This window comes from Vulpes vulpes, chromosome X, assembly GCF_048418805.1.
Source record: "Vulpes vulpes isolate BD-2025 chromosome X, VulVul3, whole genome shotgun sequence".
NCBI classification, from domain to species: domain Eukaryota; kingdom Metazoa; phylum Chordata; class Mammalia; order Carnivora; family Canidae; genus Vulpes; species Vulpes vulpes.
In genome coordinates, this window is record NC_132796.1 from 87,501,182 (window position 1) to 87,520,132 (window position 18,951).

Consider the following 18,951-nt stretch of genomic DNA (forward strand, 5'->3'; position numbering starts at 1 on the left):
TGCAGTAGGGCAATCCTGTTCAGTTTTATGTGTTCTTCTGTGCTCTCTTGGCTGACAGCACAACTAGAGGATGAAGCTGTAGCCCTCTAGGATTAGGAGTGCTTGGCAAAAGGCACAGCATCTCTTGTAGCTGTTCTACCTTTGCAGTAGATATAAAGATGTTTTTATACACTGTAAAGTTCTAGGCAAATAGTAGTAGTAGTTTTTATTTGTCCTATGGCCACTGGCCTAGTTTAAGCCTTCCTCATTCTTTACACTTAGTGACTGCTCTTCCTGCCTCCAACTCTTTCTCCCTACCATCTTTTACCTTACTGCCCAGCTTTCTCTTTCCAAAGCACTGGTCACATCGTGTTATCTTTTTCTTTTCAGAAGCCTGTCCTGGCTCTCCACTGCCTTAGAATATCTGAACTTTTAAGCCACAAATGTGAGGCTCTTTATGATTTGGTCTCAAAGTACCTTTTTACCCTAATCCCCTGCTATATCTCCAGGCACTTTTCCCCCATCCTCATCATCCTACCTAAATATGCAAGGCCTATTAGCTAACAACTCTGTATTTTTGCCTATGCTACATCCTCTAAAACATTTGAGGGACAATTTTTGGACGTATGGTTGTATTTCTGCTTTGGTTCTGCTGTTTACAGGTGGCTGTGTGAGCTTTAATATGTTATTTTGATCTCTTTGAGCCTCAGGTGTTTTTCTTTATATATCCATCTTCATAATGTTAATACCTACCTGACAGAGTTGTTAGGATTCATTCAGATAATGAATACAAAAGCATGTTGTAAACTAAATGCATGGCACACATGTATGGCATTATTTTCTACCTACCTCTGTCAGGATGCTTTTGACTTCAAATAACAGAAATCCAACTGAAAATGGCTTAAACAATGAGGAAGCAAGTCTGGAGGTAAGGCGGTTCCAGGGTTGGTTAATTCAGCAGCTCCGTAGTGTCATCAGGGACACAGGGTCCTGCCATCCTCCTGCTTTGCTCTTCTTTGTCTGTTGTTCTTTGGTTTGTTCCCCTCACGGTAGTTAGATGGCAACTACAGTCTTAGGTGTCATACGGACAGCAATGTTCAGAGGAAGGAAAGAACATCCCTTTAGTATGCCCGTTTTAAGAGTGAGTAAATCTTTCTGGAAGCCTTTCCTCTGTCTCCCCCACCACTTTCCTTCATGTCTAATTGACAAAAACTGTAGCACATGCCCATGCCTAAATCAATCATCACTGGGAAAGGGAATGAGCTCAAGACCGATCATGATTCATCCCCTGGTGCTGGCTCCCACCTCTCCGGAAGGAACAGATGCTCAGAAAAGGACAAAGTAGGGGCTCTGTTAAGGAGGGAGAGATTGTGATAGCACAGTCTTCAGGGATGATCCTGGTTTATTAGAACAAGGAGATGGATGAGTGATAAGTAGTAGATTCATCGTAAAGGGGAGTTTGTTACTGGTAGATAAAGATTTCAGTCAGGCAGCATACAAAATGATGAGAGAATGGATGGGGTGGGAAGAGTATGAAGCTTTTGTTTTTCTAGTTTTAACCTTTGTCTTTATATCTAAATAGGTATGCAGTGGAGCTGATGAAGATCCTGATGATAAAAATGCACCTTTTCGGCAGCGGCCATTTTGCAAATATAAAGGACACACCGCTGATCTTCTTGATCTTTCATGGTCTAAAGTAAGAAATTCTTACTTGAAGAGTGTATTAATTCTATGTAATTATGACTTTAGGGTAAAAACAAGTGTTTTCTTTTTATGATTGTCACACTGTCAAGTTTTTGAATGGTTAAATATATTTCATGGGAGTTATCTACAAAGTAATCGGTTAAAAAGAGGAGAAACATCAAGTTAGGCTAATAAAATGTATATATTACTTAACAGCTTCTGTCCCGAACTGTCTATATATTTGTACTTTTTTCTTCTTTATAAAGTAATTTTGCAATGTAACTATCCTCGCAAAGTGGATATGACTGCAGCTACAATGGTGAAGTCTGATCTAAGCAAGACTGCTTTGGCTAATCTATATTTATTGAATCATTAAGTTTAACAATATGTAACTCTTTAATAAGTCATCACTTTGGTTTTTTCCCTTAGAGCAAAATTATTTCAGAAGTAGAAGGCCTGTTCCACCACTGAACAAGTATCTTAGCAGTTTTGCAAAAACTTAAAGGGATACTTTACATTTTATTTAAGGCATCTGAAGCATGAAGCATTGTTTGGAATTCTTGCATAATACCCTGTATTTCCTTTGTGATTAACATTTGTCAGTAATCAGGATCTAAAATATATTTAGAATTGGAGGGGGAAGTAATATTTAAAAGCCTTAAACTAGGGCTCCTGGGTGACTCAGTTGGTTAAGTCTTCCTTCAATTCAGGTCATGATCCCCGGGTCCTGGGATCGAGCCCCATATTGGACTCCTTGCTCAGCAGAGCATCTGCTTCTCCCTCTCTCTCTCTCTCTGCCTCCTGCTCCCACTGCATGTGCTCGCTCTCTCTCTCTCTCTCAAATAAATAAATGAATAAAAAAGCTTTAAAAATATAAAAGCCTTAAACTGAGAAAGGTCAACTGAGTTAACAAAATACCAGCAGAGGGATATCAATGTTGCACATATATTTTCACTGTGTCAAGTGAACCTCATGTACCACAAAGTTACTACTGGTATATATAGGCAAGTCAGGCTTTCCCTGAGCTCCAACTTTGAATCACTCCATTTATGAATTGCTGCTCCCGTCATACTTGTTTAGGTATTCTGGATGCTTTAAAAAACCCATCTGTCATAATGTCTTTTTCTAACTTGGAAAAAACTTAGACCTTACCTGGTAGTCTGGTCTTAAACTGAGCCCTAATTGTATCTTTATACTCCTCCCGCACCCTGTGTGAAATCTGAGTTGTCAGAAGATACAAATCTGAAGTTTCCAGAATCTAATAATCATACTCATTGGGGATAAGTACAAAGTACACACATATTTGGGAACCTTCACTCGTTTTACTTTCTGAAAACAACCCAGTATTTTTTATGGGATGTAACTCTGACTGGAAGAAATGAGCTCTCCATTGACCACTTATCAGTCAGGGTTCTCCAGAGTAATACAACCAAGAGAACATACATACATAAGGAGATTTATTTTAAGGAATTGGAGCACTCAACTGTGGGTGCAGGCAAGTTGAAATCTATAGGGCAGACTGGCAGGCTAGAAATTCAGCAGGAGTCACACTGGAGTCTTAGGGCAGAATTTCTTCTCCAGGAAACTTGGTTTTGTTCATAAGGCCTTTATATGTCTCTGTGCTCTTTTCTTTTTTTACCTGTTTACTTATGTACATGTCTAGATATTATTTGCAACAGGATTCTAAGGCCCAAAGTAGGGACCAGATTTTATTTTACTTTTGTTTCTTTTCAATATCTAGCATAATCAGTATTTATAGTGATTTTTCTATCTATTGAAGACTTACTTTGTGCCAGGTAATGAGAATTACCTTGTTAATTCTTTTTTTTTTTTTTAATTTTATTTATTTATTTATTTATTTATTTATTTATTTATTTATTTATTTGAGAGAAGGAGAGAAAGAGAATACATGAGCAGGGAAAAGGGCAAAGGAAGAGAGGGGGAGGGAAACAACTCCCTGCTGAGTGCAGAGCCCAACGATACCACTGGGCTTGATCTCCAGATCTGGACCCTGAGATCATGACCTGAGCTAAAACTAAGAGTCCTACAATTAAGGGACTGAGCACCCCAGGCGCCCTACCTTGTTAATTCTTTTTTTTTTTAATTTATTTATTTATGATAGTCACAGAGAGAGAAAGAGAGAGGCAGAGACACAGGCAGAGGGAGAAGCAGGCTCCATGCACCGGGAGCCCGATGTGGGACTCGATCCCGGGTCTCCAGGACCACGCCCCAGGCCAAAGGCAGGCGCCAAACCACTGCGCCACCCAGGGATCCCTACCTTGTTAATTCTTAAAGTGACCTGTGAGGTAGACAATATTTCATTTGTAGATAAGGAGAGTAGATCTCTGACCTATCCGAGATCACAAAACTAGTTATGGGTAGAACTTAGGTTTAAATCTAATTTCTTTGACTCTGAAGATACTGCTTGGTTCAAGAAAATTATTTAATTTCATTTATTCAATAAGTATTTATTGAACAGAATCTTCTTAGCATAACGGAACAAATCTTAATAAGTCTTCAGTATCTTCACTTTTAGGGATGTTTTCATATTTCTTTCATATGCTTAAAGCAATAGAATATTGCAAGAATTGAATAAAATGAGTTTAATGGGGAGCAGACCATAGATTTGGGGTTTTTTATTTTTTATCTGAATATTGTTGATATACATAGATTTGGGTTTTATACGGTTTTATTAATGAACTGAAAATAGAAAACTGTACATACTCTTCAGAACATTTCTGGAACTGAGTGGAACTTGAAAATAAAAATAATTGTTATTAGATGTTTCAAAAGTTATAAATCTTTCAAAATTTTTTTCTATGTAGAAACCATCTTTATTTTTTTAATTTAAAATCAATTAATGAATAGTGTTATATTAGTTTCAGAGATAGAGTTTAGTGATTTATCAGTTGCATATAACACCCAGTGCTCATCACATTAAGTGCCCTCCTTAATGCCCATCTCCCAGTTACCCCATTTCCCCTCTAGCAAACCTTCACTTTGTTTCCTAAAGTTAAGAGTCTCTTACGGTTTGTCTCCCTCTCTAATTTCACCTCATTTTATTTTTCCTTCTCTTCCTCTATGTTCATCTGTTTTGTTTTTTAAGTTCCACATAAGAGTGAGATCATATCATAGTTGTCTTTCTCTGACTGATTTATTGTCACTTAGCATAATACCCTCTAGTTCCATCCATGTCATTACAAATGGTAAGATTTCATTCTTTTTGATGTCTGAGTAACATTTTTATCAAAATTCTGGGTTTTTTTAAGATTTTATTTATTGATTCATGAGAGACACAGAGAGAGAGGCAGAGACACAGGCAGAAGGAGAAGCAGGATCCTTACAGGGAACCCAATGTGGGACTTGATCCCAGAACTCCAGGATCACACCCTGAGTCAAAGGCAGACAGACGCTCAACCACTGAGCCACCCAGGCATCCCTAAAGTTCTATTTTTTAATTGTATGTTACGCTATCTGTTTAAAAAACGGGGCGCTTGTGTGGCTCAGTCTGTTAAATGTCAGACTCTCAATTTCAGCTCGGATCATGACCTTAAGGTCCTGGGATTGAGCCCTGCGTTGGGCTCCTCGCTCAGTGAGGAGTCTGCTTGAGGATTCTCACTCTCTGCCTTTGCTCCTCCCACCATGCACACATGCCCACATTCTCTCAAATAAGTAAATCTTAAAAAATAAATAAATAAAACAGGTATACCACATAACGCATACACTTTTAAAACTAGCCCCAAATAGCACATATTTATTAGTGCAGCAATATATCCAAATCAATATTTGCACTTAAGTCTTTTTACATTCAAATGTTAAAGATTCTTTATTACTTTTAGCAAATGACTAAGCATCTTACTGCTTTTTTTAAAACATGTTCTACTTAAGCACTCTGCAGAAGAATGTAGTGGTTAGAGCCTGGCCCGAAGGGCAGACTACCTAAGTTTGAATTCCACTCTGCCACTGATGAGCTGTGTAGTCTTAGACAATTATTTAATATCTCTGTCCCTCAGTGTTCTCATTTGTAAAGGGGGATAATAATGTAACCAACCTCATAGCATAGTGTTGAGAACAACTTTTAGCACATTGCAAGTACTCAATAAATGTCATCATTGCTTTGATTTGTTTAGCACCTTTAGACATACCAAAGAACACTAGGGTCTCATTTGTGTTTTCTCATTCATTATAACTCATAGTTCTCTCCTTAAATAGATTATGCTGAAAAGTTAACGAACTTCTGCCAGCTGGAAGCTTTTGACAGATATATGTTTGGTTCCTGGGTTGAGCCATCATAGTGCCTAAAGCAGTTACGCTACCCTCTTATAGCTTTGAAAATTCTGTGATTTATTCCGAGATGTTTGACAATTTCATTTCTCTCATTTTCTTGCCTAGGGTACGACAGGTGCACAATAACTTTTCATTTCCCTGCTGCATTATAGGGTAATCTTTTTGAAGGCATTTTAAGTGTCACGTAGGGAATTTGTGTGAGTTAAAATTCATTAGTGTTGCCAGTGTCAAAATAACTGAACTGAAGTGACAGTCAAGTGAATGGATGCTTTATACTCATAGCCTCATGCAGACTATAACAACTAAGACACACCTTAGTCCTCTCTTGTTGCCTAACAGATTTCTTTTGACATAGATGGTAAGATTTTCCTAATTTCAGAACAGGTAATATACAAAAGTCTTAGAATTGAAGGAATATGGTATGTAACTGGGAAAAAATGGGATCTTCCAGGTGAATTGGATAATCTTGTTCTTTCTGATGCTAAGTATAATAACAAAACTATTGAAATACATAGGACTGAAAATAAAAGCCTTTAATTGTACAAGTAGTGTTTTTTCATAGGGTGATAAAATGATCAATGTCAATTTCTTGATAGAACTACTTCCTGCTTTCTTCTTCGATGGATAAAACGGTCCGGTTATGGCACATTTCCAGAAGAGAATGCCTTTGCTGTTTTCAACATATAGATTTTGTCACTGCCATAGCTTTCCATCCAAGAGTAAGTAATTGTTTATGTATTTTTTATTAGACCAAAAGAAGGCAAGGGAACCTGGTGTCCCTGAGGGCTTTTGGACTATAGGAAAAAGAGTTATTAACAGCCACATAGTTAAGAACAACTTAATTTAGTGTTTCATTTTGTTTTATTTCTTTATTAAAAGATTTTATTTATTCGCTTGACAGCATACAAGCACAAGCAGGGCGAGTAGCAGGCAGAGGGAAAGGGAGAAGCAGGCTCCCCATGGAGCAGGGAGCTCAGAGTGAGGCCGTGCCAGGACCCTGGGATCATGAACTAAGCCAAAAGCAGACGCCTAACTGACCAAGCCACCCAGGCCCCCTATTTATTTTAAAGTAGGCTCCACACCCATCATGGAGCCCAGTGCAGGGCTTGAACTCATGACCCTGAGATTAAGACCTGAGCTGAGATCAAGAGTTGGATGTTTAACTGACCAAGCCACCCAGGTGCCCCTCTTCTTTTTTTTTATTTTAAGATTGATTTATTTATTTTTGAGAGAGCGAGAACACAAATGTGAGAGGGAGGGGCAGAGGGAGAGAATCTCCAGCAGACTTCCCGCTGAGTGCAGAGCTCTGTAACAACATGCAGCTCAGTCTCACAACCCTGAGGTTGTGGCCTGAGTCAAAATCAAGAGTCGGATGCTCAACCAACTAAGCCACTCTGGCACCCCTTAAGCATCTGACTCATGATCTCAATTTAGGTCTTGATCTCCAAGTTATGTGTTTAAGTCCCACATTGGGCTAGCGTGTAAGCCTACTTTAAAAAAAAATGAGGAAATATTTTGCTAATCTGTATTAGAAAAACTGGAAATGTTATGGTCTAACTGTAAGAATGAAAAGCCTTCCCAGATCTTTAATAAGACATGCAGAGTATAAATAAAATAACGTATCCTGTTAAAGACAAGAGAGACTGGAGATGGAGGAAGAAAAGGAGATAGCAGGTAGATTAATTAAATATAGGGAAGCAAATAGGCAAGAATAGTGGGAGGTGTGGAGTGGGAAGAGACAAAGAAGAAAAGGCTGAAAGAGGCAAAGACCAAAATTCATTACAAGGTATACTGAATTCCCATTTAACATCTAAAAATATTTTGTTTTTTGTTTTTGGGATTTTGGTTTGGTTTTGGGGTATTGTGGGTTTTTTGTTTCGTTTGTTTTGTTTTAGTGAGCTCTGCACCCAGTGTGGGTTTAAACTCACAACCCTGGGGATCCCTGGGTGGCACAGCGGTTTGGCGCCTGCCTTTGGCCCAGGGCGCGATCCTGGAGACCTGGGATCGAATCCCACGTCAGGCTCCCGGTGCATGGAGCCTGCTTCTCCCTCTGCCTGTGTCTCTGCCTCTCTCTCTCTCTCTCTCTGTGACTATCATAAATAAATAAATAAATAAATAAAAAATAAACTCACAACCCTGAGATCAAGAGTCACATGCTTTTCCAAATGCGCCAGCCATCTTAATTCATTTTCAATGTAGAAAATCTCTCAGTTTCTTTCCTCTGAAAAGGAAGTATTTCGTATGATTTCAACTAAAGGAGGAAAATTCATCATGGAATTGCTGACCTATCTTATGTCCTTGTAGGATAGAGCCACCAAATGAGTAAGGCTAAATTAATTTTCACTCTGCAACTATAAGCACAAGGGAAGTCCCATGCTGGTGCTGCTCCACTAGTTAGATTTAAATAAGTGTAGGATTTGAGTTGACCTGACTTACCCTCCCCTGTTAATGTATAAATCCTATTTCTATTCATGTCCTCTTCGCTCTATGTTTAAGAACCTTTGCCATATTAATGGAACATTTTAGTTACATTTCTTTCTCTTTTTTCCCAGGATAAAGAGAGAAGAATGAACTTTTTTTTCCCCTCAATATAATTTCCCTTCCTGGGCAGGCTTATAGTGTAAGACCATAATAATTTTGAACCTTAGAAGACTTTGGTTAAAAACTTTGGTAAATTAAAAATGCATAATCACGGGATCCCTGGGTGGCTCAGCGGTTTAGTGCCTGCTTTTGGCCCAGGGCCTGATCCTGGAGGCCCCAGATCGAATCCCACATCGGGCTCCCTGCATGGAGCCTGCTTCTCCCTCTGCCTGTGTCTCTGCCTCTCTCTCTCTCTCTCTCTCTGTGTGTGTGTGTGTGTCTATGTGTGTGCCTCTCATAAATAAATAAACTAAAAATATTTTCTAAAAAATTAGACCAGCTTAGTGGTAGGCCTGGTTTAGTTTATAGCAGGGTTTTTCACCCTTGGCACTGTTGCCATTTTGAGCTGGATAATTCTTTTTTTTTTCTTTTGTCTTTTGTTTAAGATTTTATTTATTCATTCATGAGAGACAGAGAGAGGCAGAGACACAGAGGAGGGAGGAGAAGCAGGCTCCCTGCAAGAGCCCAGTGCGGGACTCAATCCCGGAACTCTGGGATCATGCCTGAGCCAAAGGCAGACACTCAACTGCTGAGCCACCCAGGCGTCCCTTGAGCTGGATAATTCTTTGTTGTAAAAGGATTAAAGTCTATCCTGTACGTTGCAAAATGTTTAACAGCATTCCTGGCCTCTACCCACTAGATGCCAATAACTCCCCACCCCCAGTTGAGACCATCAAAAATGTCTCCAGACATTGCTAGATGTCCCCTGTGGGACCAGCTTTGCCACCTGTCAAGAACCCCTGCTTTGAGATTGAGAATTTGAATACTGAAGTGATTTCCTGCTGACCTGGTGTCAAAGTTCCCACAAAATAACTGGTTCTGTGGGCTAACCGGTGTTACTCTTTTACCCAAGCATTACATGTATCCCAGAGGAGGATATGGACAAACATATCATTATAGGATAGTTTTTCCCAAAGCATGTTCCTTGAAGGTGCTAGCCCCGCTAGGTGTTCCTGCCTAACTTGCCTCAACCACAACACCCACTTCCCCCAAAATGGTCCCTGCTTATATAAGTTGGAAAACACTACCTAGTTTATTCCTCTTGGAGATTGAGAATGCATGTTAACTGAGAATCGTCTTTAACTTTCTGTAACCCAGAATTCCTCAAACTTCTTGAACCATTCTACACAATATATCCTCCCAATACATTATCCATTAACATCCGTACGTTGGAAAAAACAGTTTAAGGATATGATAAAGTAATCAGAAATTCATTTCTCCAAAGTGAATACTGAAGTTTCTAATTGTTATTTTTAGTTAATAACGCTTGCTTGAGGGCACCCAGCTGGCTCATTCGGAGCATGTGACTCTTGATCTTGGGGTTGTGAGTTCAGGCCCCACATTGGATGTAGAGAGTACTTAAAAATAAAATCTTAAAAAAATAATGCTTGAAGAATAATATTTTATAAATGGAATCTACATATTTTAAACATTATTTCTAATATGTTTATGTTTTGATTTCCTAATGAATTTTTCTTGATCTGGTAAAATGAGAGTTTTCTATTTTGCAACACCTTTAGGATGACAGGTATTTTCTAAGTGGGTCATTGGATGGAAAGCTCCGCCTTTGGAACATACCTGACAAAAAAGTTGCTTTATGGAATGAAGTAGACGGTCAAACAAAATTGATCACAGCTGCAAATTTCTGTCAGAATGGCAAATACGCAGTGATTGGGACATATGATGGCAGATGTATTTTCTATGATACAGAGGTAAATGATTATCTTGTGTAAATTACATAATGGAATACTTAGCAGTTTTGTGTAAGGTGGTGTATCCTCTCTGGGCATTATAAATTGGGGCAAGTTATGCTGAGTGCAGTAAGTCAATCGGAGAAGGACAAACAGTGTATGTTCTCATTCATTTGGGGAATATAAATAATAGTGAAAGGGAATATAATATAAGGGAAGGGAGAAGAAATGTGTGGGAAATAACAGGAAGGGAGACAGAACATAAAGACTCCTAACTCTGGGAAACGAACTAGGGGTGGTGGAAGGGGAGGAGGGCGGGGGGTGGGGGGGAATGGGTGACGGGCACTGAGGGGGACACTTGACGGGATGAGCACTGGGTGTTTTTCTGTATGTTGGTAAATTGAACACCAATAAAAATTAATTTATTTAAAAATAAATAAATAAATTGGGGCAAGTAATACCATGCCTGTCTGCAAGCTGGATCGGATGATCTTTGAGATTCCTTCTAATTCTCATATTTTAAATTTGTGATTTCATTTTAGCATCTGAAATACCACACACAAATACATGTCCGATCTACCAGAGGGCGCAACAAAGTTGGAAGAAAAATTACTGGTATTGAACCTTTACCTGGAGAAAATAAGGTACTCAGTATTCAGAACCATCTCTTTTCACACTATATATAATATATAATAGACTCCTGAAAGTTCCTACTGTCTTGGCTTATATTTTCTTTCATGTGGAATACAATCTTTTTTAGTTTTGTGGTATATTCTCTCTGTATATGTATATGTAATACACTTTTTGGTTATACGTTAACTTAGAGTAAAAGGAGTGGCTCAGCAGTTTAGCGCCTGCCTTCACACCAGGGTGTGATCCTGGAGTCCTGGGATCAAGTCCCACGTTGGGCTCCCCTGCATGGAGCCTGCTTCTCCCTCTGCCTATGTCTCTGCCTCTGTGTGTGTGTGTGTGTGTGTGTGTGTGTGTGTGTCTCATGAATAAATAAATAAAATCTTAAAAAACACAACTTAGAGTAAAAGTGGTGTTTTTAACTTTTCCTTTGATTTATGTTTAGATACTGGTAACCTCAAATGACTCCAGAATCAGACTATATGATCTTAGAGATTTGTCACTCTCCATGAAGTATAAGGGTTATGTCAACAGCAGCAGCCAGATCAAAGCAAGTTTCAGGTAAATTGACAATGAGAAATTCTCAAGAGATCAGAATATTTCTCATCTACTTCCATATTTTCTTTGATCTATGCCTTATGTTTATATGGTGTTTCTAGTTTCTTTGCACTTTTACAACTGATCTCATGTTATTATCATGCAGTACTCACCTTATCCACCTATTTAGTAGATGGAGTTGGAATTGCCCCTTTTCTGCAGACAAAGAAACCAAGACTCAGAAAATTAAGTAATTTGTCTAAAGTCACTAGGTGTTGCAGAGCTAGGATTAGAAGACTCACTCCCGGCTCCAGAGTTTGTGCTTTTGTACTTTTATGTAAGCTTTCTAAGGAGGAAATTTACCTGCCACCCACCCATGGTCTTTATCCTTTTAGTTACTGAAGCTAATAAAGCCTTTTAACACCCTAAAGTTAAAGTGTCCTATATTTACACCTTTACAGAACATTATTATTTGAACTCTTAATTTGGGGTCTGGAGGCTCTCCTGAAATAACTGCCTCTCCTTATAGCCCTCTTTCAGCCCTTTTCTTAACAGTTCTCCTTTCTTCTTGAATTACCCAGTAATTACCGAGAAATTTAATTGGTGAAGTGTTCTGCTTCTCCCTTTCATCTTGTTAAGTAGGTATTTCTCTCAATGTGCGTTAACTAGCAGCACAGTTATCTAGAGCTTTAATGAGCATCCTTGTGCCTCTAGCCTCTATGTCAAACCTGCATGTTCAGAACCTCTGGAGTAAGATTAGGAGTCTAGATTTCAACAAGCTCTCTTGGGTGTTGGCTTAGGTATTTTAAAGTAGGAAGCAGTGATAGAGGAAAACCTAAAAAAACTGATTTTTTTCTTTCTTTCCCAAATTTAGCCATGATTTTAGTTACCTCGTTAGTGGCTCAGAAGATAAATATGTTTATATCTGGAGTACTTACCATGACCTCAGCAAGTTTACTTCAGTCAGGAGAGACCGTAACGATTTTTGGGAAGGTATTAAAGGTAAGTAAATGCCTTCTTCTGTGTGTTTCCTAAGTGAATAAAGTTAAAGTGGAGATGTATTACAAGTAAATTTGTACAGGTATTATTTCAGAGACAATTTGGCAGTTATAACCACTTTTGCTTTGTATTTGGCTTTGTTTGAATTTTCTATACCAAGGAAAAACTTGTCTAAAATTGGGAAGTCGTGAAATCTCAGAACTTGTACAGGCATACCTCCTTTTAATTAAGGTGTGTACATTGTCTTTGTAGACCTAATTCTAGTGCACATTAATTGACTTCAGTACAGTATAGACAGAATTTTTATATATGCACTGGGAAACAAATTCATTTGACTTGCTTTATTGCAATATTCACTTTTTTACAATGATCTGGAACAAAATGTGCAGTGTCTCTCAGGTATGCCTATATGTAATATTTTTTTAGAATATATTTTTGGATTTTAAATATGTATTAATTTTAAAGGATATTAGCATATAACATACACTACTGTATTTTTTGCATATGATACTTCTTGTCTTGATGTTTAGAATCAAATTTGTTATCCTGAAGTAAATTATTTTTCCCCAGCACACAATGCAGTTGTTACATCAGCCATCTTTGCTCCAAACCCAAGTTTGATGTTGTCTTTGGATGTGCAATCTGAAAAGTCAGAAGGGAATGAAAAAGGTGAAGATGTTGAAGTTTTGGATACTGTGCCCTCTGGTAGGTACTCATATTTTATTTGTCCTACATTTTTTCTAGTCAGCACTTAGTAGCCTCATTGACCTACATAGGGTATTGTGAGGTTTTCATGTGTATGAAGAATATTTCTTGTTTACAACATAATTGTTGTGAGTATCCCTTGCTAAATATTTCAGTGGTCTATTTCTTGCAAACTTTACTTCATTTAAATTTACCTGGGAATTAAAAATGAAAATTTTAAAAGCTCATAATTTTTTTATGGGCAGTTCTGCTTGGAGAAATGCAAACAAGACATACAAATGCAAAATTTCTTTATTATCTGTCTCTTCTAGTGGACTGTCATTCTGAGGACGGAGACTTGCTAATGTCCTATGTATTGTTGTGATGCCAGTGCTTAGCACAGTGCTTGCCTGCATGTAGCCGCTCCTAATAAGCATGTGTTGAACAAATGAATTAAACCAAAATGAAAGCGGTGTCTTTTTCTACTTGCCACATACATATAGCTCTGTAACCTCTCAAATCTGTAGCTATTTACAAGCCTCTGATTTTTTTTTTTTTTTTGCAATTTGTACCATATGCATAGAGAAATGAGGAGTAATTTCAGTTATATAAAATGCTCAGGTTAGGGGACACCTGGGTGCCTCAGTGGTTGAGCATCTGCCTTTGGCTCAGGTCGTGATCCCAGGGTCCTGGGATCAAGTTCTGCATCAGGCTCCCTATGGGGAGCCTAGTTCTCCTCCTGCCTGTGTCTCTCATGAATAAATAAAATAAAAATCTTAAAAAAAATTTGGACTAGTTAATGAAAACAAATCTATTATTCAAATGAATTGCAGAATAGTTTATTAAATGTTCTTTTTCACTCTAGAGACTACAACCAGACCTTTTAGAGAGTTCTAAAGCCACAACAAAAGATACAGTATACAAACAGGGCTTCTAAAAGTATTTGAATACTTAAAAGTTCATAAATATTTTTATTTCATTTAATCTCAAGTAATTTCCCTTATAGTATTATTTACACTGTGCATTGTACCAAATACACTATTTCTTCTGTGGCAGCATAGATAAACTTCAGTCTAGCATGTCCTTCAATTACAAGATTTAAAAATAAACCAAATCAGCATTATTAAACCTTTACTAAATGCCTGTTTGGAAATACTTACTTTTTCTTTTATTTCTCAGAATCAGATCTAGTGTTCTCTTTTAACTTATGTCATTTGGGGTTTTTTTTCCCAGTGATACCTTTTTTATACTCTGTACATGTCCCTTACACATTTCACTGAAAATTCTAGCTTTTTTTCTTTTAAGAATTAATTTATTTAGCGAGAGTATAGAATGGTGTGGGGTAGGGGGACAGAGAGAGAGAGAGAATCCCAAGGGGACTCCACTCTGAGCACAGAGCCTAACACAGGCCTTGATCTCTGACCCTGAGATCATGACCTGAGTCGAAATCAAGACACTCAACTAACCAAGCCACCCAGGTGCCCCTGAAAATTCTAGCTTTTAAAACAACTTGAGAGAAGCACCTGGGTAGTTCAGTAGGTTAAGTGTCTGCCTTTGGCTCAGGTTATGATCACAAGCCTCACATTGGGCTCCAGAGAGCCTGCTTCTCCCTCTCCCTCTGCCTGCCACTTCCCCTGCTTGTGCTCTCTCACTCTGTCAAATAAATAAAATATCTTTAAAATTTTAAAAAAATAAAACAACTTGAGGAAAGATGAAAAAGGACTTTTAAAAAACACTTTTCAAAACTCCACCATATTAACAGGGTTCAATTGACTCACTGGATCCTTTTTAAAGAGGCACAACTTATAATGCATTATACTCAGATTTGTGATCGCTGTTTTGTACCCATTGAGGTAAAATGTAAGAATAAACTCTGAAAACTATGGTATGAGATCATAAAACCTATCTGATCGCCCTCTGTATTTCTGACATAGTTGGCAATTTACGCTTCAATTTTCCGCATTTGTAAAATAGTGATAATACCCAGTTTATAAGGTTGTAGTAAAAATTAAAGAGAATATATAGCGTCTAGCAAAATGCTGCATTGGAGACATCATTATTGTCGTATCTTACAAAGCATTTATCTGTACACAATGAATTATTTTCTTCTAGCCTTTCTCATATCATATTCTAAGTCCTTTGCTGCTGCTGCATAGCACAACTTTGAGATATGTCAAAGGGTGGTAAGGAATGTTCACAGGCTTAGGATAGGTTTTTAGCGAATCTAAATGAAGCTATTTTGTCTTAACTCATTCTGTACACAACTTTTCAGTTCAATTTGGATTATTTTCTTCCTTACTGATCAGTCTTTTATAAATCTACAGCTTTTGCCTATGCATAATAGTTAACAAATTTTGTTTGTTAAATGATTTTTGCTGGCAAATATAAGAGGTAGGCATTTTGCCATTCAGCATAGCTATATAGCTCTTCAGTACAAACCATAGAGGCTGGGGACGCCTGGGTGGCTCTGTGGTTAAGTGTCTGCCTTTGACTCAGGGAGTGATCCTGGAGTCCCAGGATCAAGTCTCACATCGGGCTCCCTGTGGGGGCCTGTTTCTCCCTCTGTCTGTGTCTCTACCTCTCTCTGTGTGTCTTTCATGGATAAATAAATCTTTAAAAAAAACATAGAGGCAAAAAGTTGCTGTCAGTATTTACACAGTGATCATGTATACTTCATTTCATGGCAATTGCAGTATGTCTGCTGTACAATGAACCTTACTGTCAACCTTATTAGAGACCCCCCTGATAGCAACACACTTGGCCCAGCTGATCCTGTTTTGTCAGCCTTCTAGTCCTGGGGCTGAATAATATGCTAGTCTCCTGCCATGAAGTGAAGCATTGGACAATTTAGAGGCCTGGGCTCCCTGGGAGTAAATCCAGGCATCCAGGCCCCAAGGGTCTGTAATCTCTCCAAGCCAGGGAAAGACCAGGTAACACACGGTAAGTGGAAGTGAGCCTCAGAAAGAGGAGAGTACAAGAGAATGAAAAGATTACAAGAGCGAGCTGGAAAGAAGAGACTGAGGGGTGCCTGGCTGGCTTGGTCCGTGGAGCACGTGACTCTTGATCTCGGGGTTGTGAGTTCTAGCCCCACAATGGATGTAGAGATTACTTTTTAAAAAAAAATCAAAATCTTGGAGGTGGGAGAAGACTATAAACATGGGGGAAATGTGTGGAGTCATGGACATGTGGCACTTATAACCCCAGGTTTTGTATTCTTTTAAAATCAACTAAAACCTTTTTTTTATGCTTTTAAGGTATTATGAAGACAGATAATACAGAAGTTCTTCTTTCGGCTGACTTCACTGGAGCAATCAAAGTGTTTATTAACAAAAGGAAAAATGTATCTTAATTTGAAATGACATTTAAAATAAACATATCAGTAAGTTTCTATATGTATCAGAACTGAAAAAAGTATATTATAGTGTTTCAGGCTAACATCTTTTTGTTTTAATTTTTATTGGAAGTTCAAATATAATATATTTTTTGAGAGGCAGTGTTAATGATCTATAAACCCTGGACTGATAGACTAGAAAGAAATGTGGCTAGAATAACATTGCCAGACATTAGGCTTTATGTTTTGTTATATTTGTGTTTTTGTTACATAATTGTGAACATGCACAGGTTTCTGCATGAAAATATATTAATATATTAATCACATGTGTGTGCCTTTTGGTTACATGCACTAAATCTAACAGAGTTAAATTATTTCAGTGGCCCTTTTGGCCTCTTACAGGGAGTGGTGGGGGAGTCTTGTTTCTAGCTTAAACCATTTCTTTTGCACAAAACTTCATTTTTCAGAAAAGTGGTATTGACTGAGTTACTGTTTTGAAAATGTTATACAGGTTTTCAATAGGTCAACAACCATGTATAAATGTTTTTTATAAATTTCTCAATTTGGGGATAAGATTTTTTTTGTGGTCTAAATTGTGGACTTAAGACTCTTCTTTGTATGTATATATATCATTTTTCTTTTTTCTTTTCTCCTTTTTTTCTTTTCTTTTTCTTTTTCCTCTTTTTCTTCTTTTTTTCTTGCCACGCTGGAGCACAATGTTTCTATGTAAAGAATTCTTTTCATTCTTTATCCATGAGCACCAGGCTTTGCTCACGTAAAAAAATTAAGCCGCATTAAGGAGTGAGTCTTCTTTTTTACAATAATGTAAAAATGAACTGTTTACATTTTTTTAAAGCATTGTAGTTTTAAAAATTAAGCTGTTTTGTTTTGTGTTGTTGAATTTGAAAGCCTTTGTAAATATTGATATAATGTACCAATGAAATAACATCTGGGGCAATGGAACCCTGATCATGTTGTTGATGGTTAGCATATGTTTCTGAAAATTAAATATGTATTATTAAAAGTTGGTCGCCAAACACTTGTTAAATATGTGACTTTATTTTCAAATGACTTTGGTAAACTGAGGAATGGAAGAAAAATAAAGTCTTGTTTTATACTTTGATTTTTAGCAAGCAGAACACCGGATTTTGGACCCTTAAGTTATAATGCATTAGCTACATACCTTTAAGAAAAAATTTTTTTCTAAAAAAGAACACTGCTAAGATTTCATCTGTATGTTTATGTGTTTTTTACTCCACTTGTTTTCCATATCTGAGTGAGAAGCTGGAGAGCCATGATCATATCCTTATTAATCAGCATGGTCTTGGAGTGTTCTGGATATTCTGGTTCATTACATATTGTTTGCCTTGCTTTCTCCCCTTGCTTTTTACATCTTACAAACAATTACATATTGTTTGCCTTGCTTTCTCTTTCCAGTGCTGTACTCTCCCCACCGCCCCCCTGCTCGCTCTTCTGTACTCTACCTGACACGTGGAATTGTTATGCCATTGGCTTTGTAACCAGTTTCTTTAATCTCAGAATCTGGGTGGCAGTGAGTTTGGTTTAGTGTTACAGAGAATTTGATGTCTTCAACTTCTTTGAGGCAGCTTGGCTTTCACTGACTTCTGTCCAAAGACTTGTAGTCTACCGTGGTGCTAATCATTTCAACTGCAGATATTTGGAGCGTTGCCATAGGACTATTTCCTGACAGGTTTTATGCAGTTTCTGGAACAAAAAGGCAAAAAAAATAGTTGGGATGCTCTTTTGAGAGAATAATACAAATGTCTCTAAATTTAGTTTTTTAAATGTTTGCTATCACTATGTAAATACACTGCAGATTTCTAAGTCAGAAGGGAAACACAGAATCAAGATATATACAAAGAAAAACGGATTAATATTTCTCCCTAAAATGAGTATTAGAAACTCATTAAGTGGTGTGGAGGAAAGAGCACAGATTATAGAATCAGAGAAACTTAGATTTGGTTCCCTCTATTAGTACATTCCATGGGTAAGTTATATATCCATTTAGATTTGGTTCCCTCTATTAGTACATTCCATGGGTAAGTTATATATCCATATATGTATTTCCATTTCCTTATCTATATAATATGAGAACACCTAACTGAAATTGTAAAGATTTACTGAGAAATCATGTATGTATAAAGCTTTTTGCCTTGCAAGTAGGTGTATTCAACAAATGTACATTTCTCACAGCCTTTCCCAAATCCCTGAGTGCCCTCTAGACTTTCTCCCCCCACAAAAAAGTATATAGAAGTGCTTTCTAGAATTTGAGATTTCATAGATGAATAGCATTTTAGGTATTGACATAAAGCACCAACATTTTTTTTTGCCAACTTGACACTTTTTAAGCCATCTATGATAACCTCTTCAGAAAAGTGAACATTTGATAGTTTAAAAAGTTAAGTACAATCTTATCATCTTAGAGCAGTGAACAATCTATTAAAGTGAATAAACCTAGCTTTTGGGCAA

General features: G+C 37.6%; 1 protein-coding gene across 1 annotated transcript in view; it reads left to right on the forward strand.

Moving 5' to 3' along the window:
• The window catches only part of WDR44 (WD repeat domain 44), an 82,564-nt gene extending 65,066 nt beyond the window's left edge, over positions 1-17,498 (forward strand). Inside the window, exons 13-20 of the mRNA XM_072743645.1 lie at positions 1,562-1,675; positions 6,546-6,668; positions 10,110-10,301; positions 10,823-10,924; positions 11,356-11,471; positions 12,322-12,449; positions 13,017-13,151; positions 16,385-17,498. Coding sequence (XP_072599746.1) covers positions 1,562-1,675; positions 6,546-6,668; positions 10,110-10,301; positions 10,823-10,924; positions 11,356-11,471; positions 12,322-12,449; positions 13,017-13,151; positions 16,385-16,479 — 1,005 coding nt within the window. The 3' untranslated portion in view covers positions 16,480-17,498. The remainder of the gene's footprint in view (positions 1-1,561; positions 1,676-6,545; positions 6,669-10,109; positions 10,302-10,822; positions 10,925-11,355; positions 11,472-12,321; positions 12,450-13,016; positions 13,152-16,384) is intronic.
• The last annotated feature ends 1,453 nt before the right edge of the window (positions 17,499-18,951 follow it).